This window comes from Orycteropus afer, unplaced genomic scaffold, assembly GCF_000298275.1.
Source record: "Orycteropus afer afer isolate SDZICR_OR568_19922 unplaced genomic scaffold, OryAfe1.0 scaffold00057, whole genome shotgun sequence".
Lineage (NCBI taxonomy): Eukaryota > Metazoa > Chordata > Mammalia > Tubulidentata > Orycteropodidae > Orycteropus > Orycteropus afer.
In genome coordinates, this window is record NW_006921644.1 from 7,377,186 (window position 1) to 7,405,180 (window position 27,995).

A 27,995-nucleotide genomic window follows, 5' to 3' on the forward strand; every position below is an offset into this window, starting at 1 on the left:
AATTATGACTTAGGGCCAAAATATTGTCAAAAGAACCCAATCAATTTTATAATAAAGCATTAGAAAAATATATAGAAATTTGTTTTCTAGGCAATGTTTAGAGTGCACACCAGGAAAGTGAGGCATACTTGTTGATCCATGGGATCCATGGATGGGATCATGGGACTGGACTAGGAAACTAATACCCTTCTCTCTAGTATCATACTGGTTCTGCATCCTTCTCTAGGGGCGCATTAGAAGTTGACTTCTTTCTGGCCCCTTCCTCCCCTGAATATGTGCTCAAGGCAGAGGAGACATACTTGGAAATCACAGGGCTACCTGTGCATTAGGGATACTCAGGCTCAGGACCCTAATTTAGGCTCAGCCAGGACACTCTGTAACGTGCCTCTGGACAACTCCAACTGTGAGGCCAAATGGCCTCAGTGGCAGCGGTGGGACATTCACCTACCCTGGAGATCCTCACAGGGAGGGGGGTCTGTGTGCCCATAATCACTATCGAAATGAAAACCCAAGGGCTGTGTTGGAGATGTGGAGTAGTACTAGGAAAACACACAGGGGAGAATCTCTGTCAATCAGAGACTTGGTGATTGTCAAACTTGCTGAAGCCGTGATTTCTGTTTTGCTGAATGGGTGACTTTGAAATTGACTTACTCAAATACTGACACGAGTTTGTGCCATCACTCTCAGTTTTGTTTGGGGTGTTCCGAATTTGCTTAGCTGCCAAGTTAAAATTCTGCTATTTATTCATTCAACAAACAGGATTGAGTGAGTACTGTGTCAGGCGCTATGCTATATAAAGTAATTCCAATTTAAGATACGAATTCATGATGTTGATAACCCCTTTCGGAGAAGTGATGTACTCCTCCCAGTCAGAAAACCACCTGGCATGTTTTCGAGAATCTATGGCAAGGGGAAAATGTAAGAATGACAGAAGAGACTAAATTCAGAGGGGCAGCTCAGTTTTTAATGGCAGACAGAGAAAATCCCCTGAAAGCACGTATGGCTTCTGTCTTTTTTCCAGGAGAAAGCCTGAAGGGGTTACGTGGCAAAAATAGGTTTGTGCTGAAGATCACTTGACTAAATCATTCATTATGATATCTCTGTCTGACATGATAGAATTGAAACTCTATTTTATCAAAGTTAGAATCGACATATGAGATGGTATTAACCGTGTTTTATGTTCATTCCACATCTATCAGATCTACTGAGCCTTTGGAGGCAAAATCCAATCAGCCGTGGTTAGGAGGGCTCCCAGAACCTTACAGAGTCCTGTGAAGGTCTGTGCTGACTGCAGGCCAACGTGGAGCCCAGGACACAGCCCAGTACATTAGGGAATCAGGAACATAGAATGGACCAGGGCTGGAAGGTGTACTTCTCGTGCCACCCAGGAATCTGACCCAGTAAGCTGGGACTGAACACACATTAGAGAAAGCTTGACTCAGAGGGATGCTTGAGAAATGAGTGTTCAGGGAAACTAAAGGAAATTCTTCTGTCTCTCCCCTTCGAGTGGGTCCAAAGAGGCTCTGGACTAAGTCCTCTGAGTTCCTGAGGAGGAGGTTGGTACCTCTGGAGGCCAGTGGGATACTGAGTGATGTGAAAAGCAATTATGACATGGCCCAGATCCTAAGGAGTGTCCATCTGCTCTTTCTGGATTAAATGCTCTTCTAATTGTTGGAAAGGCATTGCTTCCCACACTCCAGCAAGGATGTGCCGATCACCCACTGTTCAGGCCCTTCATGCTGACGGAACTGCTGAATTCCATTAGACTGACTGGGAAAGCATACTGGGATGTGTGGTCACCCCCGTGTGAGGGGAGCAAACAGTTTCTATGGTCCTGCACAGAAGCAGTGCCCAGTCTGAGTGGTATGCTGCAAGTACTGGTTATCCTGACAGTCCATTGCCAAATTTTAGAAAACCTGCAAGCCAGTTGATAGCTTCTTCTTGTTATGTGCCTTCAAGTCGGACCCAACTCATAGCGACTCCTCCTTGGGTTTCTGAGGCACTATCACTACAGAGGTAGATCGCCCCATCTTCCTTCTGAGGAGTGGCTGGTGGGTTTGAACCTCCAGCTTTCTGGTTAGCAGTCAAGTGCTTTAGACACTATGCTACCAGAGCTCCCAGTTGATAGCTTGGTGGCTTGAATTCAAGCAGGTTGAGAGTATTTATACCACAGAAATTGGCAAATGCTGCAAATTAGGACCTTTTCTGTTACCAGCACCCCACTGAAAAAGATTCACCTTCTTCTGTGTATAGAAATTGTTGGGGAAATATAACTAAAAAAAAATCTGTTCCCAGCCCAGAAGAGCTCTCCACGAAGGTAGACGAGAATGCAAACCATTTTACGGTTAAGTGGGCGTCAGACCAGGTGGGATGCATCAGAGTCAGCCTCTCCGAAGGCCACAAACACAGATCTGACCCTTCGTATAGCCAGGCAGACGTCACCCACTTCATACGTGTCTTCAAGACAAAAGACAGCCGGTCCTCATAGTAAGAGCACCATTTTGTCACACATAGTTCATTCTACATTCACCTGGTCAGTGGGGGTAGCCACCCGTGTTTGCTAATCACTTTTATCCAATGAAATAATACAGCTTCACATCTCCCTATGACAGGTGGGTGATTTTGATTTGGAGCCAGACACCTCACTTAACTGTCATGTCTTCCTTGATGGTTACATTTCAGAGATGGCTCCCACATCCTTAAGAAACATCCCCGAGTTGTCAGACTGGTCAGAGCTAATGTAAAGCCCTTTGAAATGATTGGTGGAGTATATTTAAAAGAGGCAGAGAAAGAATTGACAATTACAAGTTTTCTGAAGTAAATGTTCTGAGAAAAGGGGAGGGGGAGGAAGCCTCTTTCCCTTTTTGTATGGGGGCAGATTTGATGTATCTCTCCTCATAAAGAATTTTCTTGTGTGTGTGTGTGTGTGTGTGTGTGTATTTTTTTCTCCCCCCAATGGCTGATCTTTCAGAATGAGATCACCAGGCCTTTCTTCTGAGGTGTCTGAGGGTGGACCCACACCTCCAGTCATTCCCTTCGCAGCCAAGTGTGTTGACCACGTGCACTGTTGGTTTTCCTATCTGCACTCGCCCTTCCAGCATAGAGTCCTGCATTGGGTCCACTCATACCTCTTGGGGGTGAGGTGGTTGTATGTGGATACAGCCCCCAGGATGCCTGATTACCAGCTTGCACAGACCATTTATCACATCCTTGCACACCTGGTAAGACAACTAGAGTCCTACCACCGACTCCAGCAGGCTGGTCGGCTTAGGAGCAGACCCATTTGCACATCTTTGAGAGTCTCCGTTACCCGTTAGGACCATTTGCCCATCAGAAACATGAGTGTGTGGATCACAGACTGACTGAGACACACGTGCTAAAACAATACATTCCCACTATTGGCTCAGAGTTATCTCTGTGAGCAGGACTGCTCCCAGCTTGGCAGATAAAATTCAGTTCATCTGTATTTCCCTGTTTCGCAGGATCATACAACAGCTTAATTTGTTCCCTCACACATTTCTAGGAGGTAAGAAATCGATGCCTTTTGGGTTTTCATTCTTAAGAATCAGATTCAAAAGAAAGAAACAGCAAAAGCGTAAGATCAAGGTCAGGAAGATTAAATCCCTTTATTCACAAAGCACACTTCCCATTTCAGTGGCACTTTTGTCTCCCAGCTAAGGTTTGTCTTTTTGTGACATTTGCATTATGCCCAGTGGACATCTTGAGTGGAAACACGCTGAAAGCGTAATTGAAACGCTGAGTGGGGCCCGTTTGTCTAATTTGCATTTTCCCCAGGTGGAGGGCTTGGCTTCCTTCTTTCTCCTCCTGGGGTGTTCAAAGATTATCTCGAAGAATGATGTCTGCAATTGATTCCATAAATCCCCATTCACAGTATATTGCGTAGAGAATTTTTCCTTTCCACAGGCTATTTTAAATGCCACAGTAATAAACTAGGGAAGTGGTTTGGATGAGACAAGTACAGAGAGTTCATTTTGCCCCTCATACTGAGAATTTGAATACTGGTTCACAAGTTTAATTGTTTATTAGAATTTTTCCTTTCAGTAACCCACTCGATGTCATTCAAAGCTATTGGAGGGTGTCGCTATAGAAACAAACTTTTTTTTTTTTTTATAGATAGACATACACTGTTCAATCTCATCATTAATGTGTTCTTTGAACTCTGTGCCCTGAAACACACACTGGCTCAGTCTCCAAGGAAAAGTTTGAAACTGACTGACATTTTGATTGTATTTACCACGTTGATCATATGGGAGACAAAGATGCAGGATGGAGGGTATCAGTGGCCCCTCTTAAGTCGGAAAGTTGAGTGTGATTACCGTGGGTGGGAGGAGACACACCTTCTCCAGAAAGAAGAGAAAAAAAGGGTGTGATGAGTTCTTTCTCTGTTGCTTAAGTGTCCTATGTATGTCAGATCCTTCATTTCCATATGGCCACAGCAGCTACCACGGGAGTGGTGCCAGGGAGAGAAGGCCAGGCCAGCCAGCGTTTCTCGGAGGGAGGTGGAACAGTGTCATTCTGAGGGCTTCAGTGGCCACAAGGACATCGTGGTTAGCCAGACCTACCGTAATGGAAATACCACAAGTGGGTGTGAGAGAAATTGACTCTGGAGGCTGTCAGCCCAAATCAGGGTGTCAGTCCTGTTCATTTCTTTCTTGTCGGTAGCCCCAGATGTCCTTGGTTCTTGGTGATCTGAGCGTGCATCCAGGCGTCCATCGTTCCTGGTTTGTGTGTGTCTCTGTGTCTGCTTTTAAAAGTAACTTTGAAGTATGGCCTTGGAAACATAACAAAGAAAATCCTATTTCTGTGACGGCTGCAGCCACAGGTGGAAGGGTTAGAATTCCAGCTCCCATTTTGTTGTTAACGTGTGCCGTCACTTCAATTCCGATGCACAGCACCCCGAGAGGACAGGGGAGAACTGCTCCATTGAGTTGCCAAGGCTATAATCTTTACCCAAGCAAAGCCTAAACCAAACCCACTTCTGTGGAGTCCATTCCAACTCACAATGCCCCTAGAGGACAGAATAGAACTGCCTCATAGGGTTTCCAAGGCTGTCAATCTCTATGGGAGCCAACTGTCTTATCTTTTTTCTCATAGATGGCTCCTGGGTCCCAACAGCTGACCTTCCAGTTAGCAGATAAGTGCTTAATCACAGCGCCACCAGGGCTCTTTCAGCACTGTATTATGGGGACAAATTCAACTCATAATACAAGAGCAAGCACTTTAAAAAAAAAAAAAAAAGTCTTTAAAATGTGTTTTACTGTGTATTAGAATAATGCACCTGGCACTCCAATGTGTATTTTCAAGGTTCGCTTCAAACAATTTTATGTAATTTTAAAAAGTGAGTCAATTGAAAGAAAAATAGTAAGCAAATAATAGATGACATTTGAGGGCTTTGCAAAATCATCTTGCTGGAAGCAGAATGATTAAAGGCAGGAAGATGTCCTCCCAGGCACCCTGGCCTAGTGATGGGGGATGTGAGTTCTAGAATCAGACAGCCTGGCTTGAGTACCTCCTCTGAACACATATCAGTGGCTGACATTAGAGAACACATTCCATCTCGCTAAGTGTCAGTTTCCGGAGAGGAAAATCGAGTCCCTAGCGTGTGGTGATCATGCAAGGGTTCCTCACAGTCTTGAGTGTGGAGCTGGCACCATAGCGCTGTTATTTTCAGAAGAATAGTCCCTTAAATTTCTATGAAGTGATCTGCACAGACCATCCTGTTGAAGACTATAAGACACCTTTGTGGAGTTACTATGGATAGGGCTCTGTCATTTCACTCCTTGGCGTCATTTTTCTTCCACACCTCTCAGGTGAGCTAGGGTTGGGCTTTCCCAAGAAAATGGGGAGGACTCAGCAATGGACAAGGCTTGGTCCAGACTGCCTGCCTCCCCTCTTTAGCCTCCATGGAGGTGCCTATAGTAACCAGTAACCATCTCCATGGCAACAGGACATAGCCTGGCAGGCTGGAGCAGGGAAACTTGATTGGAAAGAGGTGAAAGGACCCAGGAGACAGGTGGAATGCCAGCTGGGAGAAGGCAGCTGGGCAGGGAAAGGTAACCTCCATAGGGCCAGAATCACAGAAATTAAGGCATCGCTGATTCCCATAGCTGGCATTCTTTTCTCAGTGCTTTGTGTCATCAGGCCGTATTACCTAGTGTGATCCTCACCACAGAGCTGCCAGCTCCTGTGAGGTAAGCTCTCTCATTTGCTTCCATTTTCCAGATGAAGACGTGGAGGAGGAAAGAGGGGAGGCAGTTTCCTGCAGTCATGGAGTCTTGCGCTTAGCAGTATCAGGACAGGGTTTTGAAGGCCTGACATTGCAATGCCCTTTCTTAGGGCACAGTTCCTGGCATGCTGAGTCCCCAACCTTCGCTCTGTCCAGGAATGACCTTGAAGTGTGGATGCTTGGCATCTTGACAAGCAGCGTGCTGTCTCAGGTCCTGGGCCCTGGCAGTCGCAGATTCATCTGGATCACTTGCATGGATTATGACTTCTTGGAACCCAGCCCAGGCCAATTGTGTGTACCAGGACCTTGGGACAGGGCATGAACAGGCATTGCTATGTTTTTTTTATTATTATTATTATTTAATGTCCCCCTGGTGATCCTAATGGATAGCCAGTGTTAAAGAACCACCGTCTAAAGTGTGAGCTTCAGAGTCTGTAAGTGGTGTGTGAAATGAACCACACCCAGCGATACAGTCTCTAGCTGACTCAGGCCATGTGGGCAGAAAGCTAGCACATGTCAGATGCCTGCGGTGGGTCAGGTCTTGAAGGCAGATCTGATGTCTTGGTACACTCTCACCTGGGACCTTTGATGACCCCTGAGGGATCTGTGAGCAGCCCATAGGCGTCAGGATGTGGGACCTGCCCTTTCCCCTCTAGTCCAGCCGTTCCTGGGAAGTGGACATAGGAGTGAACATGGCCCAGAGCTTGGACTCGTGTGGCGGACAGACAGACAATGTGTTCTTGCTCTGTGTCTTTGAGTATCTGGTGCTGGGCGAGTTAGTCCATTTTTCTGGGAAGAATGAGGCCTAGAGATAGTGCAGTCTCATTGGGGTGATATTGCCCCCAAGAGGCTTAAAATAGGTGCTTGGCACCCTGGAGAGAACAATCATGGGAGAAGGAAGGGCTGCTTATGCACAGGGAGATAGCTCAGGGTGCAGAAGAGTATGAAGGGATGGACACTGGGAGGAGGTAACTATGGGGAGGAAGTGGGAGGGGAGCTGCTGCATTGTAAATTTTGGTCAATGACATGAGACAAAGTATATGTGAACTGCTGTATGAAAAGTGAATTTACTCTGTAAATCTTCACCCAAATCCTAATAAAAATAAATAAATAAATAAATAAAATAGGTGCTTGGATCAGGAAAGCTAAAGTAGGACTATTATAATGTATCTAGTGTAGTTATACATACAGGCAGACCTCAGAGACATGGGGGTTTCGTCCGGACCACCACAATAAAGTGACTATCACAGTGAAGCAACTCAGGTTAATCTTTCCGTCTCCCAGTGCTTATAAAATGTATGTTGACTTTATCCTGTAGTCTATAAAGTGTGTATAACATGACAAAAAAGTTTGAAATATTATGAGATTGACCAACACATGACACAGAGACCCAAAGTGAGCATGTGCTTTTGGAAAAATGGTGCCATAGACTTGCTTGGCAAACCTTCAATTTGTAAAAATGCCATGTCTGCAAAGCACAATAAAGCAGGACTCAATCAAACAAGGTCTGCCTGTCCAGTCCTTACGCAGATGTATTGTGTGTGTGTGTGTGTGTGTGTGTGTGAAGCATCTTCTTTGCCCTCTCTGAAATTTAATTACTTCATTTATAAAATATGGGGAAGGGGCCAAGATAACATCCCATCCATAGGGTCATTGTGATGATTAAATAGGAGAATGTATAGAAACTGCTAACAACAGAGCCTCATGTGTGGAAACTGCTCCATCAGCGTCAGCCTTTATGATTGTTATTAGCAGCAGCTAATAGGACCATTATCACTGGAAGCATCATCCCCCTGCTAGGAGATCAGTTTAGTTCACCAGATATTTACAAGGCGTCAATTCTGCACCAGGACCTGTGGAGTTACTGGAATGCAAACAAGTAGATGCTGTCCGGGAGACACACCTGGGAATGTCCCCAGCAGCGATATTGTGGGAGGTGAACCTGGGAATAGCCCAAACACCTATGGGCAGTGGAATTGGAATGGGTGTACGAACTCAGCCTAGTCACAGGATGGAGTATTATAGAGTCAAGAAGGGTAGATTGTTACTACTTGAAACAGTCTGGATGAGTCTCAACACACAATGTCAAGCAGAAGCGTCCACATACGTGTGGACACAACCCAGACAGACTACACCTGCCTAAATGAAGTTCAAAACCAGGCAAAATTCATCCATGGTGTTAGAAGTCAGGACTGTGGTCATTTCTGGAGCAGACGGTAGGCATTTTATTTGGGGAGGGACATGAGGGGACTCTTGGTGGGGGACTGGTAATCCTTTGCTTCTTGGGTGTTAGGATTCTTGAGTGCTGAGCATGCCGTGTGCTCGCTTTGTGAATTCACTGACTACATTCTGAGTGAAGGAGCTCTGGTGGCACTGTCTGATTGTACACTTTGTGTTGTTGTTATGTTCCGTCGAGTCAGACCTGACTCATAGCGACCCCTCCTTGGGTTTCCGGGGCAGTATCACTATGGGAGTAGATTGCCCCATCTTCCTTCCAAGGAGTGGCTGATGGGTTTGAACTGCCAGCCTTCTGGTTAGCAGTCAAGTGCCTTAGCCACTATGCTACCAGAGCTCCCGTTTGTATATTGTACCCATGTTTAATTCACTTACAAGTTTACTAAACAAGTAAACGAGGCACTTCAGCAGAGAGCTAAGAAAGGGAAAGTGCTGGGGACAAAGCCAGCAGTGCACGTTTATGCTAAGGGGTCTGGGGGTGGGCACACAGGCAGAGACACAAGCACACACCAAGCATTGAAGTGCCCATCATGACAGACAGGCTAACCAGCTCTGGAGGCGCCAGGTCAGAGGGGCACTTGAGCAGCTGTCATTCCACTGCCTGTGGAACCAAAAAGCTGATCCTGACCTTCTCCATGGTAAAAGTCTTCCAGGCTACAGGGCGTTTCAGCTTCACTTCCAGCCTACCCTTCAACTCCCCAACATCTGTTTCAGCCCCAGCTCAAAGTTGCCTCTGAGCCAAGCATACCAAGTTATTTGTCTTTCCCAGAATCTATTTTTTCTTTAACCACCCCCCCATGCCTTTGCACACATAGGTCCCTTCACCTAGAATGTTCTCCACCCTCTGTGGGCCTTCTAATCTACTGCTCATATTAAAGACCCAGTTCATATAACCGACCGTGTGTTCCTCAACATTCTTAGTTCTCTCACAGCACCTCACGCCTGCCAGGACTGGGTCACATTCCTCCTCATCACTCTGCCGATCTGATTGTTCATGTCCCCCACGTCACCCAAGACCAGGGGCTGCCTCCTGCTCACCTTTGCCTCCTCAGTGCTTACTACTTACCTGGAGCAGGAGACGTTCCAAGGGACGTGTCTTGATGGAGCCTTCAGCATGAGCAAAGCCGTGAGAGGAAAAGGGGGTTGCTGTAGGATAAGGGGCAGTACGTATGGGCTCTGGAGGGGTGGTCCACTCAGTGGACCAGATACCTCAAGGTTTGGTCTACACAGCCTACTCACACTGTCACCATTGTGTTTGTTTGCAGTGACCTTCAGTGACTGTAAGGGAAATGACAAGCTGCGCTATGAGGTCTCAAGCCCATACTTCAAGGTGAACAGCGATGGCAGTTTAGTCGCCCTGAGAAATGTCACTGCAGTGGGCAGGACTCTATTCATCCACGCACGGACACCCCATGCAGAAGACATGGCAGAACTCATGATCGTCGGAGGGAAAGACATCCAGGGCTCCCTGCAGGTAATGCAACTGCTTGGCATAAGCTGAGTTCAAGGAGGAACGTCGGGGTCTGTGTGTTGTGGGGGGAAAATGGTTAATTGGCTTGCTACCTTGGCTGAGATTCTTTTCTTGTTGCAAAGTAGAGAAACCTAAAGTACAGAATTTATCAGCTCATGCAACTGAAGTATGTCAGGGGTGTTCTGCCTCCAGCCATGGTTATGGACCAGTGTCCAGCTGATGGCTTCAGTGTGATGGGTATCCATCTCGTGTTGGCTTTTCTCTCAGGCAGTCACCCCCTGCTCCCTACATCCCAGTGCAGATGCTCCACTTCATTCCTTGTCTGAAGTCTCCTGCGAGAGAATCTCTTCCTGATAACACCAACCGAAGCTTGACACTGGTTCTCATCCAGTCAGGTGCCCATCCCTGAACGAAACAGTGTCCAACAGGCAGTGATGCTCTGATTGGCTATGTGTGAGTCGTGTGCATTTTCCTAAAGCCAGGAGAAAGTCAGTGCCAGCTGAAACATATAGGCTGAGACTAAAGAGAGTTAGTTACTCAGAGTAAATCAGAAAAGGGCGTGACTATTGTGCATACAAGAACCATGGTGTCCCACTAGAGTGGCACAGCAAGGCAGCCATTGCATACGACACTGCTCCTTAGTCATGCACCCATGCCCGTTCCTTTCCACATTTGCATGCCTGCTGAACCCTGCACTCTCACACATGGGCATTCACTTTATGAGGCCACACACTGTCATCCTGATTGCACCAGGACACATTTTATTGCAGCTGACTCACCTCTTCCTTCACCAGGTGGTCAACGACAATGTGCCTTCTTGATTAAAAGGAGAGGGAGACTCAGGTAGACCCTGGCAAATCGTAACAGCCATCATGATAGGTCCTCAGTTCTGTGTCTCTAGCCACCTCCTGGTCTGGTGCTCCCCAGATTTTCCGAGCCCGTGACTCTCCTTGCCTTCTTCCGTCTGCCACTCTCCCCAGAACCCTGCTGCATCTTCTGACTTTACTCACTGGTGGAGCATGGGCGGGGAGTGAGCCTAGCTGCACAGCTGGCAGCAGACTGCACCTGCAGCGACTTGTGGCTTTACTGCCACTGCTGCCGGGTGACCTGAGAGAACCCTAGAACCTGCTCCTCTGGGGACGCAAGGGGTTAAACAGTCAAGGGTGGCTAGACAGTGGCACATGTGTGTCCTGCTTGGCCACCTGGCCTGTGCTGGATTTTGCTGCCCCACCACAAGACTCTGCCGGTGAGCCCTGGCTCGGCCTGAGCTCTTACTCAGCACTGTGGTTTTAAAAGCTCCTGTCACTGATCATTTCAAGGTGTTGCTGGGGCTAGAGTCTATTTTCTGCCCCTGGACTAGAGAGATGCTGTAGTTTGCTTCTGTATCTGAAGATTCCTGAAGCAAGTGTGGATAGCAAGCTAAAAAAGAATCCACAGAGTGTTATTGACATTTTCAAAGAAAATAGAACACTGTTGCATGCCCTGAGACACGTGGGCATCACAAAGACAAGGTTTTCTCTTCTTAGACACGGTCAGTTCATTTTCACAGCATCCCACTAACACAGAGTGCAAAAGACTTGGCAGATGTAAAGGAGCAAAATGTTTGGGATGTGTACCACAGTGTGCCGGTTAGGAGCAGGTGAGCAGTATGGAAGGTCGTGTGAAGGGGTTTTATGTGTGGGATTGGATGTATGTAGATGGATGTTGCTCATCATGAGTTGTGGGTTGTCTTTAAATCCAGGAAAGATGATGTCATAGTGCTTCGCTTACAGCAGAGCAGGAGGGATGCCGGGTGGTGCTCATACAGGCATCCCCTTGAAGGGCTGGGAGGCCCAGGGCCCATGAGGGGGACTCAGCTGGGAAGTGCAGGTCTCGAGTCCCGGTGAGCTGCTGTCTGTCCCAAGGCTTCATCTGCGGCGTCCAACAAGCTTGGCTGCAATAGCTCCTTCTCTAAAGCACGGTTGAGGCTTCTCTGCCAGACTCCAACACATCGGGCCATTCTTCTCTACCTGCGATAACTTCCTGAGGTTTGAAAACAGGTCTGGTGAGGATGCCCTGGTAATGGTGTCTTTCGTGAAAGAGTGAGGGAAAAAAAGTAAAAGCGAAAATGAAAACGGAAGAATCTCTTTGAGGAGAGCACAGGCCTCACTAGAAATCCAGTGGGTAGTTTTGAGGACCTACTGTGTGCGGCCAAGCAGGCCAGTGACGAGAGAAAGATATTAATAGGCACGTGAGTAAGCTTAACTCTTTGTTGGGAAGGGAAAATGAGCATGTGAATCAATGAAGGACCACGCATGGAGGCAAAAGTGATCAGTGCTCTGTGCCTTCAGAGAAGGGAGAGGTCATGGATTGCTGCACTAGTGGTAATGGCCAATGCTTATGTGGTACTTACACGGAAGTGGTGCGTACTGAGTAGGAGGTACTCCCTGTGTAGTAAGTTCTCCCGGTATATGTGGTACTTACTGAGTACATGGTACTCACTATGTTGGTGGTACTTACTGTCTTCTGGACAGTAGTCTCAGTGGGCTTCAGATGCCACCTCATTCATCTGCCCAACAATCCTACAAGCCAGCTGCTCCTGATGGAAGATCAGGACACAAGGAGACTGAAGGACACGGTGAAAAGCACATGGTGTAGAGCCCAGACGTGAACCCATACCTCCACCACTCCCCCGTGCTACCTCTTCTTTCCCCGAGGGGAAGGACTGAGCGGGATCTAACACTTCCCACAAGGAAATGTTAGGGATGTTGCGTGAGTGACTGTTAGGGGCGTCCCATGAGTGAACGGTAGGAGCATCCCGTGAGTGTAAGAGTAGTCCAGTTCCCCACAGGATGTACCCCTCCCTATCTGGCCTTGGGAAAATCGCTTTACGTCTCTGAGCCTCCATTTGTAGTTTGTCACCTATAAAACCAGGATGATAATACTACCTCCCAGGTCTTCGTGGAGATTGCGTGAGATCTCAGATGTAGATATAATGCTCGCCACTTAGCCAATGTGGCAACAGGGGACCCCTGTAGGCTCCTGCTCAGGGGAGTGGGCACGATGGTGGTGCTGGTTAAGGGCATCTGTCCAGTGATCTTGACCGAAGTGGGCAGAGAATGGAGCTAACAATCACAGCACTGGCGGCCACTGTTGTTTGAGAACCTGTTTGGTTGGAACCTCTTAGTTCTAACAGCATGCCCTCCCTGTGGGATGGCTGGTATTACTTCCCCCTTCCTACAACTGTGAGAATTTGGCCAAGCTCCCCTAACCTGAACTTGGCAGAAATGAGGTTGACATTCTGGCCTTTCTGTCCAAATCCCTATTTTCATCCTGCTGCTTTGCAAGCCGGGAGGCTGAGACTGTGCACCTGGCCTACTGTGGCCGCTGTCCATGAGTCAGGGGGTGGAAGGGCGAGTCAGAGCAACAGGAGCAGCAGTGGAGGGAAACCACAGATGGCAAGCATGGTTCACAGGAAGAAAGTCAAGGGTCAGTGTGTGATATTTATGGTTGCAGTTAAAGAGAGAAGATGGCTCTATGTTTTTGTTGCCTAGTAGGGTGGACATGAATTGAACCAGTCAGGAAAGGAGACACAGGGCAAGACATCCTGGTTGGCTTGAGTGTGCTGAATTGGTGACCCCTGAGGACGTTTCAGTAGAGATGCCCAGGAGACAGTGGAGGATATGGGACGGGTCTTTAGGTTAGGGTTTTGGGGTAGAAGAGCGTAGTGCTAAGCGCTTTGCTTTGAAGTTGGATGTACTGACTTCAGATTTCTCCCTCACCATTTTCTAATTGTGTGCCCTTGGGCAAGTTGATGAAGTCAGTGGAGCTCAGTGTCCTCCTCGCTGAAATGGGGCTGAGAGTCATGGATTGTTCTGTGGGGCACTGCAGACGACAGGTCTCATGAAGGAGATTGTTTGGGAACCTCAAGGGGAAGGTTAAGGGGTGGGAGGGGCTAGCACACTCATTCAAACTATGAGGCAGAATCAGGATCTGGGGCAGGAGAAAAAAAGCAAGCCACAGGAAAGAAAGAGAAGATGCAATCAGAGAGGCAAGTGGGGTGCCTAGTGTAACCCAAAGGGGAACAGTTTCCTAGCTGCTCATTTCAGGTCACTGTTTGGAAAGGAAGGTTTCTCTAAGGTAAATATAACCACCACAAAGCCCAGTTCAGCAGTGATTCTGAGAGCCTGGCTCTTCCTTAATGAAGGGACGTGTCTCATGTTTAACTTGCCACCTGTGACCTGTTTCACCTGGAAAGGCTGCTCCGTGAATCTGTGAAAGTCTGCTGTGAACAGTTTAATTGCACACTCTGAAGTTATTTCTGCATTTTTAATGGGCCGCCTGGAATCCAGTACCGGCCTGGGCTATGTAAGATCACCTTAGAGCCGAGTCTGCTGAGGCATGGTTTCATCCTAGTCTTTCATCGGGCCTGGAGGAATTGTTATGGAGGGCAGAGAGGTTAACACAAAAGGGTTTCCTCTCCTGCTTAAGGTAATGATGAGCTTGACTCCCAAAAATGTCCCTGGACAGAATGTGACTTGTCCCCTCCTCAGCTGTCTCGTCTCCTCGTCTCTCATCGCCTGACAACAATAAGAGGAAGCTGCCTTTAAAAAAAAAAAAAAAACCCTTATATACAGAAATTCAAAGGTTGACACGACAAAGCTCTTTGTTTCATTAGTTATATGGAGATGTCTTTACCCGCTCTGTAAATTGGACTAATCAAGCTCATTTTCTAGCCAAAAGAGTACCATTTGTTCTTTGTTTCTGAGGTAAGAAGATGTACCTTCTATGACCATGTGTCTTGGGGAGGAATTTTGATGCTTCAGGGGCCTTGTAGGAGTGGTAAGAGCATCAGGGGCCTTGTAGGAGTGAAATTTGACTTCCAGTTTGGGAACTGAAGAAATGGTGCTTGCTAGCTTCATCTTGAGACATGATAGTGCACATTGAGAGCACCCGTAGAACTTAGAGTCCTGTGGCCCAGGCACCTGAGTCCTCACAAACAAGGCAGGGGTGGAACTGAAGCCCCCCACAGCCCAGTCTTCCTTGGAGAGTCATGATTGCTCACAGGCTGTTGGCATTAGTCACTATTGAGTTGCTCCAACTCATGGCACCTTACGTATAACGGAAGGCAACATTGCCTTTTCTTGTGCCATGTTCATGATTATCAATACGAGTGTACTGCTGTGGCCATAGTGTCCATCCATGTCCTTGAGGGTTTCCCTCCATTTCCCATTCACTGCTGTGTCCTCACACCCAGCGTGGTCCCCGCTGAATCATCAGCTCTCAGCAGATGCCTTTGGCATAAATGGATGAGTAGAATGAGACTCTCTCTCCCTACTCCCTGTCTTGAACTCTAGAGTCCAGTCCTACCAGACCACTTGTCCTTTTTGAGTTAGCCAGGCTCTCCCTGCCTTTCACACAGGCTGTTCCCTCTGTCTGGGTTGTGTCCCTTCCACCACTGCCCCAACTGGTCCACAGTTGGGCACAACTGATCTGGCCAGCTCCTTGAATATTTTGGGACCCAGTAAAATCTCCTTTCTGCATGGCAGCCTCTCTGACTGCCCCTGAGCTTGTTAGATGTGTGTCCACATGCTCCTCTCAGCACCCTGCCTGACTCTCTCCCATCACTGCACCACACTTGCACTGTGGATGGACGTGTGCTCTGCCCATCTTGATTCTGAGCCCCTGCACTCAGGGATTTGGCTTCCACAGGGAAGCTGAGAGCCCTGCCCTGGGGCCAGACTGCCATGGCTCGACACACAGTACTGCATCTACCAGCCCTGCCTCAGTCTCCTCAGTTGTAAAATGGAATAAGAGTAGATTCCGCATCGTGGGAAAATTGTGAGGTTAGATGAGATAATACACGCATTGCCCTTAAATGGTGCCCTGCCTGAGGTGAATGTCATTAAAATGTCAGTTACTCCCCAACAATGTGTAGTTGGAGCCAGGCCTGTAATAAAGGTTCTTTGAGAAACTAGGCATGTTGAGGTGCCACAGTCTGTTGTCCAAGGCCAGGACATCTGAAATCCAACACATGAGCCATTCATAGGGAATTGAGGATTATAGGTGAGTCTAAGTCATCATGTTCCCATTCCTCATATCCTCACCTTATGTGCAACCCCCAAAAACTCATTGCCACCAAGTCAGTTCTGACTCATAGTACCCTAGGGACAGAGTAGAACTGCCCCGCAGGGTTTCCAAGGTTGTAATCTTTATGGAAGGAGACTGCCTCATCTTTGTCCCATAGGGTGGCTGTTGGGTTCAAGCCACCAAGCTTTCAGTTAGCAGCCCAGCATTTAACCACAGGGCCACCAGGTTTTTAATCTGTGTGAGACACTAACTAAATTTCCAAGAGAGAAGAGTATTTTTAATGAGTCCATTTAATCAACACCAAAAGACTTGGCAGTGTTTAAAAATTAATTATGAACAATCTCTGCTTCTTAACTGGAAGTCAATACCTGGTGCTTCCAGTCAAGGAAATGGTCTCTTAATCAAATTGCTTAAATTAAGCTGGGGGGCGGGTAGAGTATTTCTCCCCTTTTGCTATTTTGAAAAGGCTTGAAAAATAAAACAGGGGAGAACCATGATGGCAACGGAAAGAGCTACCCTTCGGGCTTGTTTGTCTTGGTAGTTCATTGCCACTATAAGCACAGAAGTTAAAAGATAGCATCTTGGTTTGTAATCCAATTTCAAGAACCAAGATAGAAATGGCTCCAAAAAATAAGAGACATAACCAGAGGAAAAGAAGGTGGAGCAATCTATTTCCGTAGTGATACTGCCTTGGAAACCCAAGGAGGACTCGCTATAAGTTGGATCCGACTCGATGGCATATAACAACAACAGCCAGAGAAAAGAATGACTTATGAGTAACAGTTGACTTTTTTTCTTAATTTCAAATAAAAATATGTAATTTTTCATCACCTGGCTAGATTTACAGGAGCTCTGGTGGTGTAGTGCCTAAAGCATTTGGCTGCTAACCAGAAGGCTGGAGGTTCAAACCCACTAGCCAGTCCTTGGAAGGAAAGTTGGGCAATCTACTTCCATACAGATACAGCTTCGGAAACCCAAGGAGGGGTCGCTATGAGTCAGTACCAACTTGATGGCAGTGAGTTTGATTTTTTCAGTTTGCCTCGAAATACTGCCTCAGAAACCCAATGGGGGTTTGAGTTGGAAGTGACTCAATGGCAGTGTTTGCTTGTTTGTTTTTGCAGCCTTACAACTTTGAAATACACCACTTTCCAGAATTTCCTGATATATTTGCTAAGTACACCAGGGAAAACCTTGGGGCTGGAGGCTGAAAAGCAGTGGCTATTAGCTGCCGCTGAGTTGGCCCCAACTCCTCATGACCGCGCGGAATACAAGCTGAAGTGCTGTCTGGTCCTGTGCCTTGATTATTTGCATATTAGACCGCTAGGATCCAGAGGGTTTTCATCGACTGGCAGAAGCAGATTAGTGGGCCTTTCTGGAAACTCACCTGAAACCTGTTCAACACCATAGCGACACACAAGGCTCCCCCGACAGATGGGTGGTGGCTACATGAGAGGTACTTTGGCTGGGAATAATAGCCAAGCCTTGCATGGATGTTGTAGTGGGTACCTGGGATAACTGTAAACATCATATCTCATCCAGACCCCAGCCAATGGAAGACATCTCAGTTACAGATCACTGACTTTTCTCTCACAGACCCAGGGAAGGGCTGTCACCTCTCTGTTCGTTTTCCACTTGCCATGATTCTACATTCCACACTCTGGACAAAAACGTTTCTGCACACTTGTTAGTTGAATGAGTTCTAATTTTTATCAACCTGAGCCAACCATTTCAATCCTTTCTGTTAGTTTTGGCCACTGTTACCATCATCTAACCACCAAGAAACCAGTTACACAGCCACACGGTTGTTTTGATTTAAGTTGCTAAGAGCGTGTCTAAGGATGAGGGAAACCAGCTTATAGTAAAATTAATTTCCTTGTCTCAAAACCTTAGCACATCGACTGAGAGTGACATGGAGTCTGTTGAGCTGGTCATTGACACTGATCTTGCTTACCCTCAAAAAAATTTTTACAACCATTTCAGTAGAGGAGCTATCTGTGCATTTACTGTGGCCATAAAGACGTGGTGAGTTAAAGATGTAGGCACCTCATATGCACTGATTTAACAAGTATAGAACTTGACATACCTGTGGAGGACCTGTGCTGATGAAAACCTCCCCACTCACTATTAAGGAAAATTAGTATCCATTTAACTGTCACCCAAATTGGAGAAAATATACAGTGCCAAAATTATGGTACAGATTTGAGAATTGGGGCTAGGATAGAACATTAGGCTGTTACATTTTGACACATGCCCACAATATTATGTTTACGAGTGCTTGTTCCAGGATGCTATTTAATTAAGATAGAAAGGCATCCTTCCCTTCATTGATTTAAGTAGATAACCAAATGCTTTTGGTTCAGAATCTAAGAAAATTACAACTAATTTTAATCAGATGCTTTTTGGGGGAAAATAAGTGATCTCATGAAAGTCCAGTACTAAAACTGGCTGCTCTTTGGCCTGTCAAAACTCTAGGTTTCACATTCTAGACTGATGTGGTCCAGGGAAGCAGAATGAGAGTCACAGGTTTTATGTGTGATATATTTTCTAGTTGTTGTTGTTGTTGTTGTGTCCCATCAAGTCGGACTCGACTCATAGCGACCCGTCCTTGGGTTTCTGAGGCAGTATCACTACAGAAGTAGATTGCCCAACCTTCCTTCCGAGGAGTGGCCGTGTGAAAAAGGAAAAAGGTCAAATTAGTTTTAATAATATATTTCACTTAACCCCATATACCAAAGACAGGATCATTTCAACAAGTAATCCATGGAAACATTATTAATGGAACATCTTTTGCATTCTTGTGTTCATAGTAAGTCTTCAAAATACATACTTAGATATATCTCAATTTAGACTAGCCACATGTCAAACGTTTAATAGGCAAAGGTGGCTAGTGGGTAGCTATTGGACAGAACAGCTCTGGAGTTCTCATGGACATTTATATATTTCAAAAGAAGACTGGAAAGAACCATTTACTGAGTACCTACCACACATGAGGGCCGTAGGTGATTCAGTGGTGTAATCCTTGCCTTCCATATGGGAGACCTGGGTCTGATGCTTGACCATTGCACGCGCACAGCCACAGCCCATCTGTCCGTGGAGGCTGTGTGTTGCTAGGACGCAGACCAGGTTTCAGCAGAGCCTCCAGACTAAGATGGACTAGGAAGGTTCTGGTGGTTTACATCCAGGGGTCAGCCATGGGAATCCCTGGGGCTCACAGGGTCTGAGGGACAACCCGTCATGAGAACAGCACAGGGCCAGGCAGCATTGCCTTCTGTTGTGCATGGGATGGCCATGTGTCACGCCCAGCTGAGTGGAGCTAACAACAGCAACGACACTTTGGGACATCGTGTTCGAGGCTCTCCTCCCCATCTTATTCCTGATCCTAGTGGCCAGCCTATAGCATTGGCAATACTGTTCCTGTTTTATAGCTGTGGGGGAACCAGGCATGGAACAGTTGAGGAACAGCTGATGTCACTGTTCAGCAGTCATTGTAGACCTCGGAGTTGAGTCTGCACCTGCTGCCTCTAGGTGGTCATGGTAGTTTGGTAACACTGCTCTCCTCTCCTCTAGTAAGACTGTGAAATGACACACCAAAAAACCCATTGCTGCCAAGTAGGATCTGACTCATAGCGGCCCCTCCTTGGGTTTCTGAAGCAGTATCACTACGGAAGTAGATTGCCCAACCTTCCTTCCGAGGAGTCGCTGGTGTGTTTGAACCACCAGCCTTCTGGTGAGCAGTCAAGTGCCTTAGGCACTATGTCACAACACAGGAAAGTTAGAAAGTGGTTAGAAACGAAGATCAGAACTCAGCAAAACTCCTATAGAAATTCCAAGTAGGTGAACAAGCCCTGCTGTGTCATGGTGGGTTTTGAGAACTCTCCTGATGAATGAAACCTTTGGGAGCAGACTCTTATGGAAACAGTAAAAGTTTTCCAAATATGAAGGTCTCCTAGGCTACAGCTTCTTCAATCCAGGAACCTTGTGCCACTCATCTCCACGGTCCCAGAGGCCAGCTGAAATATCACTAAAATGTGTTACATTTGTTGAGAAAAATGGTTTCACATGTTATTTTCATGTTAACTGATTTAATCCTCACAGCAGTACCTGGAAGCAGATGATGGTGTTTCTGTTTCATCAGTGAGGAAACTGAGATGCAAAGGGGTCAAGAGGCAGGTCTGAGGTCACCAAGCTGGTCACGTGGCAGCCCAGGATTGAAATCCACAGTGGTTCCCTAAGTTCAGGGCTCTGTCCAAAGCTAGCTGCCAATAGCTGCTTGGGACTCTTCAGGTAAATGGGATACTGTAATCAGAGGTCATTTCCACTTTGTTTCTGTGATCAGTAAGATAATGTGATAATATGGACATTTTCTAGATTCTCTGCTATGTTTCTAACCTCCTATATGTTGTTGTCACCACCAACCAAATACTAGTAAACTCTAAATGCAAAGGGACAGTGATGACCTCTCTTTTAAACTCCCCTCTGATGTAAGCCCCATGGGGGTACTTTAGGGGTTAACTCAGTCACTGTGGGCATTGCTGGTCAGCATGGCTGCTCGTTTGGAAGACTTGGCCCTGATGAGCGTTGCTCTGGCAGCAGCAGCTACAGCTCCAATGATGAGAGAGCATGATCTTCAGTGCAGACCATGCATTCTCTCCATTTGGTCCTTTAATACCCACAATTTAGGTGACCAAGGAAAATGGAGACAGGGAAATCATTTACCCCATCCTTCTCCACCCGGCACATGAGCCAGTCACATGGCAGCTCTTCACCCAGATGTTAAAGTCTCATCATTTGGAGAAAAGTTGGCAAAGAAGAACTTGAAGACCTCAGCCGACCATCTCTTCCATTCCACCCACACTGGGTCCATGCCTTTGGGTGTGGTTCCTGTAGCATGGGGATGACTTGTGGCAGATGCCAGGGTAGCAGTGCCTATTGGGCCACTCCTCTGATGGTATTCGCCTCAACCTGCTTTGTTCAGGCCAATCCAAGAAGGCAAGTCTAATCTCAAGGTATCACATGGACAAAGAGCAAATACTTTCAGCCTGATGGCACCTATGGCCTGCCTGCATTTTAATTTATTTTTATTTTTTTCTGGCTCCTATTGACAAAACTAGAAGTTCTTTCCTTTCACTCCATACCTTCTAAGGGTGCTACCCTAAAAAGAAGTGCCTGCATCCCTGAATTCTGATATTTTTGTTCACCAAACTGCTTCTTGATATGGCAAGAGGCAGTAACAGTCAGAAAGCAAGGGTGTGTGTGTGTGAGAGAGAGAGAGAGAGAGATCGAGAGAGATCATTATTACAATATAAGACAGCTGCTGCTTTTTTGTTTTAAATAGAAAACAGATTTTGCTAACACTTGCTCTTCTTTCTTGGTCATGCAAAGAAAAAAACAGTACTCAAAAAAAAAAAAAATCATTGTGTTAGATCTCATACGCATTTTGAGATTTTGGTGCACTAATGGACCTAGGCATAGGTAAAAATTTTCATATGCAGACCAAGATGGTGCCTCGGAGCTCTTGACAGTTCCCAGTCTCCAGAGATGGGAGAACATGGCCAACTGGAGAGGCCTTTTGCAGAGGAAGTGCTCCCCTAGGGAGCTGAGTAATAATGCATGTTCAAGGACTCCTGAAGGCCAAGGGACTAATGATCTTGAGACCATTTTCCCAGCACCACCCCCACAATAGCTTCCTTGACCCAGAGGCGGCCTTCAGTTGCACTAAGTTTGTTCCTTTGACCCCATTGACCTGGCCCTTCCTCTCCAGCTTCATTACAATTCAGAATGGAATGTTAGAGCATCTGCCCCACTGCTGCTGGACTCTTCCGTCAGTCAGAGAAAATCGGTCCCGTGGTCCAAGAGGGGCTTCTCCTTTCCATGATCTACATAGTTGTTCCTCCGCCTCATGGCTGTCATGGGAAACAATGGTCCCTTCAAGGTTAGATCTTTTTGCAGAAAATCTTTTTGACAAAAGGTGTGTGTTGTCTATCAACCCACTTATCATGTCAATAAATTGGGCCCCCGTTAACATGGACTTCTTACAACTTCCTTTGAAGGTACGGAACTAAAACAACAGCAGTTCTCCGAGAGACCCAGGTATCAGTATGGGTAACTGTAACGGGCTTTTCTAAAGACCACCCTCTGGCCATCTCGCTCACTCCGCTGCGCTGCTCGCCTCTGTTGGGAGAGCTGAGACAGCTGATCAGGATGCACGGTCTGCTCCTGTGTTGTCCATTCTCTTAGACCCTGGTCAGCACAGATGACGCTTGACTGCTTTTGTATTCTCTGTCCCTTATTCAGTTTGGCTCTTGGCACCAAAGCCTAGCCCCTAAGAGCACAGCCATCAGTCTTATTTCCCTTCTTTTCCTGTGATTTCCACTTTCATTCAGACCTTTGGGTAATATTTTCTCCGAAGAGGAAAAAAGAAGGCAAGAAAGAAGGCCCAGAAACTGAATCAAAGAAAAAGAAATGCAGGAAAAGTGTTGCCACCTCTATTATTTTATTTTATTTTTTTTCCAAATTCTACACACAATCTTCTCAGATAGTGTTGGTTTATTACGTCACTGTTGTTTTTGTGCTCTGCAAGTACGGGGACTCCGTCTGACTAGTTCATTGGTACCAGTCCAGCACTTAGCACAATACCTGGCACTGAACAAACACTCTTTAATGATTTTACAGATGCCAGAGACAGAATTAATATTATGTTAATCATACTGAATATAGCCAATGTTTATTATTCCAGGCACCATACTAAGGAGATTTCTTAGGTTGAACCACTTAATCTTTACAACTCTACAGAAAGGACTATCATTTAATTTAGCTTTTAGCTGCTATTGAGTCTTCCTTGACTCTTGGCAACCCTGCATGCAACCAAATAAAATGTTGCCCTGTCCTGTTTTATCCTCTTTATCCCTGGGCCTGATCCAGTCCACTGTTGAGTAAATATTCAGCAGTGTGCCGGCTACCTCACGGCAGGTCTTCTGTCGCGCGCTGGCCTTCTCCTTCAGCAGTCATGATCTCCTGCCCTAGAAATTGATGCTTCATATGATGTGTCCAAAGGCAGCCAATGGAGACCATGTTCTGTTGTGATTCATAAGCTTTTCATTGGCTAATTTTTGGAAGTAGATCATCAGCTCTTTTCATAGTCTGTCTTAGTCTAGAAATTCTGTTGAAATCTGTCCACTGTAGGGAACCCTGCTGGTATACCAACAGTATTGGTATTTGTCGCTGTCACATTGGCTCCAATTCACAGTGAGCCCGTGTCCAACAGGACGGAATGTTGCTGGTCCTGCACCTTGGTTGAGACCACTGACATACTCGACTCCATTTTTTTGACCACTTTGTAATCTAAGTGCCATCCAACCTAGACAATTCCTCTTCTAGCACCATGGCAGATAATATCTTACTTTTACAGACTTACCCAAAGTCTTATAGCTAGTACAGTTTAGTGCCCTACTTTGTTCACAGACTGTTCAAAAAAAGAATTCAGCAAAACATCTTCTCTTTTTTGTCAAAATAGAGAAATAAGAAATAAGTATTAGTAAGTGAGGTGCTTTCAGATGAGTTGAACAGCTGTTTATAAAGAGTTCAAAAAAACAATCCATGTCTACCTGGAGAGTGGTTTCTGGTTGCAATCCATAGCCCCAATGTACTGGTTCCATCATGATTTGGGGATGAAATATGAATACATGTTTATTTATTGAATATGTAGATTTCCCAGGTTGGTGATCCTAATTAGATGATGGTTTTGATATTCAAAAAGGACTTATGTTATCTACAAAGGCAGACTGCAATTAGCAAAGCAATACTCAGTATGTATACATATTAAGCCCCTTATATAGGCAAAAAAAAAAAAAAGTATCTCTGGTAGCACAGAGCCTAAGGCATCTGAATGCTAACCTGAACGTTGGTGGTTCAAATCCTTCAGTATCTCTGCAGAAGCAAGAGTGGGCAATCTACTTCCATGAAGATTTACTGCCTCAGATACCCAGTGGGGGTCACTATGAGTCGGAATCACCCCAGTGGCAGTGGGTTTGGTTTGGTTTGGTTTTACAGGCAAAAAGAAAACTAATCAGGAAAACAGGATGGGGCAGATGGGAGAAGGAGTTGGTTGATGAGGCATTCACTGTCATGGAACTGGGCCAACTCCTTCTCTACAGGTTCTTGCCCTTATTTCTACTCTGTAATTATTCATCATTAGTTTATTGCCAATCAGCTTGAATCTCACTCCAAGTCTTCTCCATTTACCTTCAGCAGCGAGCCCTACTCACTACCTAGCTTCCTGCAGCTGGCCTCATGTTTTCCTTCGATGTAAAGTTCTGCTGTCTAGTTGGAGCTCTCTCAGTTTCCCTTTCCCTGCCTCTTAGAGGAAGACCGAGTGTGCCTACTCTTTTGGACTTACATGTTTGAGCCCACTGCTTTCTGCCTCTGTTTGCTTTAAATTGACCTGTTCTCCATCTGACATCTTCATTTGTTCTCTCTTCTCTAAATCATCCCCTCTGCTTTAAAATGTGCTCTCATATTTCCATCTTAAAACGGACTTCCATAGAGCTGTTTCACCTTCATACCACTGTTTTTCTCTACCCCCAAATTTTGAAAGAATAGTCTTCACTCAAATTCATCACACTGCTTTCCTAATTCTTCAGAATGAGCCTCCTACCCTTAGTATTTTGCTGAAATTGCTGTTTTAAAGGCCATGGAAAACTGGCCTGGAGCTTGGGTTCCTTAAATTGTCTTCTTCCCAGTCTGACTTGAATTCTCTGAAGCATTTGGAAATCTTGAAATGCACCCCTCCCTTTGCCTTCAAGACACTTAACTCTCCTTCTTCTCCAATGCTTCATACATGTGGCAACCTCTCTTGCTGCCAACCTTCTCCCACTGGAGATGTCCCTTGGAGTTTCTGCCTTAATTATTCTCTGCTGTTTATACTGCCCTCCACTGTGTCACCAAACCTAGTGACTGTAAAGGTCTGCTTTCCAGGATATCTCCAAACCCATACCTCACTATCTCACCTTGACTTCTGCACTTCTGTCTCCCTGCAGGACATCCCCATCTGCATATTTTAAGTGCCTCTCAAGTTTACTGTGTGTGTGTGTGTATCAGACACTTACCCTCCTAAATATCCACACCTCATCTTCCCAGGTCCCATCTTTCATGAACTAGCATGCTCATCTTCCCAGGTGTCCAGGCTCACCACCTTGGATTTGTCTTTTCTGTCTCATCACTTGTGAAATCAATTACCATACTTGTCCTCTCTCTGTGTCCCACATAGTTTTCACATTCTTTCCATTTCAGCAGCCCCACTGGTTTAGGGATCATTTCCTCTCAGCTGGCCTATGAGGAAGCCTTGGGCTTAGTCTTTTTCTCTTAAGTCTTACCTCCTTTCCTTGTGATCTGATCTCCATGTCCATAACTGCTGAGCTGCTTTCCCAAAGGACATCAGGTTACACATTGTGCCCTTTCAAAGGCCCAGTGACTTGGCTCGCTACTGAGCAGTGTTCACCTTGACCCTAACCTGGCTGTGTCAGTTGCAGCCCTCACCACTCACCAATCACTGGTCAGTCTTTTACTAATGTAAGGTATTCTTCCTCTGTGCTTTCTGAAAATGCTCCCATCTCTTCCACATCTGTCTCTCAAGGATGTTGTGAGCAGGTCGGGCACAGGGTTACTGGGATCAGAACCAGTTTAGGAGTTGTGATATTAGCAGGGCCTTTGGATTCTAATTACTAATGTATATTTTTAGTGAAGAAATGCTACATGCCAACAAGTGAGCCAGTTGCTATGGATTTCTTTTTCATTTTTTTTGAGATCTGTAATTAACCGTGGAAAGAAAAGCCACAGAGGTATGATATACTTGCAATTTGTATGAATGTTAAAGCTGACAGTTATTGGTATGGGGAATGGTCAGATCCTGATGAACGTGCTCGGGTCAGCACCTGGAGTGACATCTCTCCGCAAATCTCCGCTTACTGACCACACTGGCAGACCCGTGTCTCTTGCTTCCTGACACCACCCCACGTACAGCTCTAGTGTCAGCTGCAGTGCCCGCAGTGTCTTTGATTACCTCATTAAAAAGGGGAGAAGGAAAAGACGTTGGCTTGGAGTCACTTTTGCTCCCGGTGAGCCCCTTATGTCTCAGCGGAGGCCTGGGCGCCGTTGTGTCTCAGTGGCAGATCACCGGCCTTTCTTCTGAGTTCGTTCAAACCACCAGCCTTTCAGTTGCTGGCAGAAGGCTTAACCGTTGGCACCACCCATTACCTCATGAAGTTGAAGTCTTCAAATCCCCAAGGCCAAAAATGTTGTTTCCTAGGTGAGATGCAGCCCTTCTTTCCAGGGCTTCTTTCTTTGCTTGATTTATTTTGACTATGGCTTCTTTGGTCAACCATTTAATTATTTTCTGGTTAGCTTTGTCCTTGTTGACGCGAGTGTTCTCCTGTTATGTGGAAATGAGAGTAAGTCGGATATGTAAGAGAAGGAAAATGGCGAGATAAATTAGATGCATGAATAATTTATAGAGCAGTAATTCAGGCAGCTAACTATGTCATGCCTTCTCTGCTTACTTCATGAATGATCCTTATGCCAAGTCCATATGAGTTAATGTTTATTTCTAGAAACCTTTCCTAAAATGAGCTAGAAGTAGTAAATGCTTCATTATCCTTTCAGAGCGCCTAATGATACATTATTTTCTGTTATAAAGCCTGAAGGTTTCTGAATGCATTGTTATAAATCCAAACTGCCACCATTTCTTTGGTGAGAAAAAGCATAGCATCTTATAGAAATAAGATGTAAGATTAACAATTCAGGTTCATATATTTTCATCTCTTCCTGAATTCTACCATATGTGGCAGAAAACTGCAATCCATATTTTTTATAGAGAATACACTATTAAGTCCCATAAGGCATTTAAGGACTTTCAGAAAAGCCAAACCAGAACTTTCAGAAATAAAGCCTTACCTAAAGGACATCTAAAACACAGATCATCAGCAGCGGTTACTAAAATATGCAGATTATGCAGGAGCATTTGGAGAATAAACAGATTTGATAGATCGAGCCAAGGTCCAAAGATAGAGCCTGGTGGTTCTTTCCCTACATGGAGGCTAAGAGAGAGGCCATAAGGTGAGACGTTTAACAGTTTAGTCACTCACTCATATGTCATGAGATCAAATCGCAGCCTTGTGATTTAGGACAGATTCTTTCTGCTTTTATAAGCCTTAACTTTTCCTGTCCGTGAAGTGGGCATAATGATAGTGTTTACCTGCTGGAGTTAACATGTGGGTTGAAAGAGATAATTTATGTGAAGTTCTTAGAACTTCTATGTACTTGGCACATAGAAAGTAAGGAATAATATTATCCAGTAAAGAGAGAATTACCACCGACTGGCCTGATACGGCAGTCATAGTTAAAATGTCCAGGTGCCTGAGTTTCTAGCTGCGGGTGTAGGCTAACCCAGGAGTGGAATCGGCCTCGTGGCTTAATGGAGGGGTCAACAGAAGTCACAAGGTTCCACTTTTCCTTTACTTTTTATTTATTGTTTTGACTTTTGCTATGGACTTGTTTTCACAGTCTCTGTGTACCAGGAGACGTACTCTGATGGGACTAATTCAGGGAGGGATTATTCACAAAGAGAGGATTTACCCAGGTCAGGTGTAGTGTAGGAGAGTCGGCTAGAAACCCAGGAATGTAAACTGATAAATACTCCAATGAAAACTCAAGCTTGTTAAACCCGGTTGTAAAACAATAACCATATGTTGTTTAAATTAGATGTACCTTAAACGTAAGGGTCTGCAGTGATTCAAAATTAAAGAATTTAAAGAAATGTACCCTGTAAATGTTAATAAAAAAAAAAAAAAGTTGGTGTGGCTGTGCTGTTGTGACCTAGGGAAGAAGTACTTCTACAGACAATGAGGGGCATCTCCCTGTCTTAAAACCATCCAGCAGGAAGATATAATAGTCCTAAATTTGGATATATCCAAAAAAAAA

At 45.7% G+C, this 27,995-nt stretch overlaps 1 protein-coding gene across 1 annotated transcript in view; it reads left to right on the plus strand.

Moving 5' to 3' along the window:
* Positions 1–27,995, plus strand: part of CDH13 (cadherin 13) — a 1,199,128-nt gene that overhangs the window by 453,343 nt on the left and 717,790 nt on the right. The window contains exon 4 of the mRNA XM_042780725.1: positions 9,748–9,956. Within this exon, the coding sequence (XP_042636659.1) occupies positions 9,748–9,956 (209 nt within the window). The remainder of the gene's footprint in view (positions 1–9,747; positions 9,957–27,995) is intronic.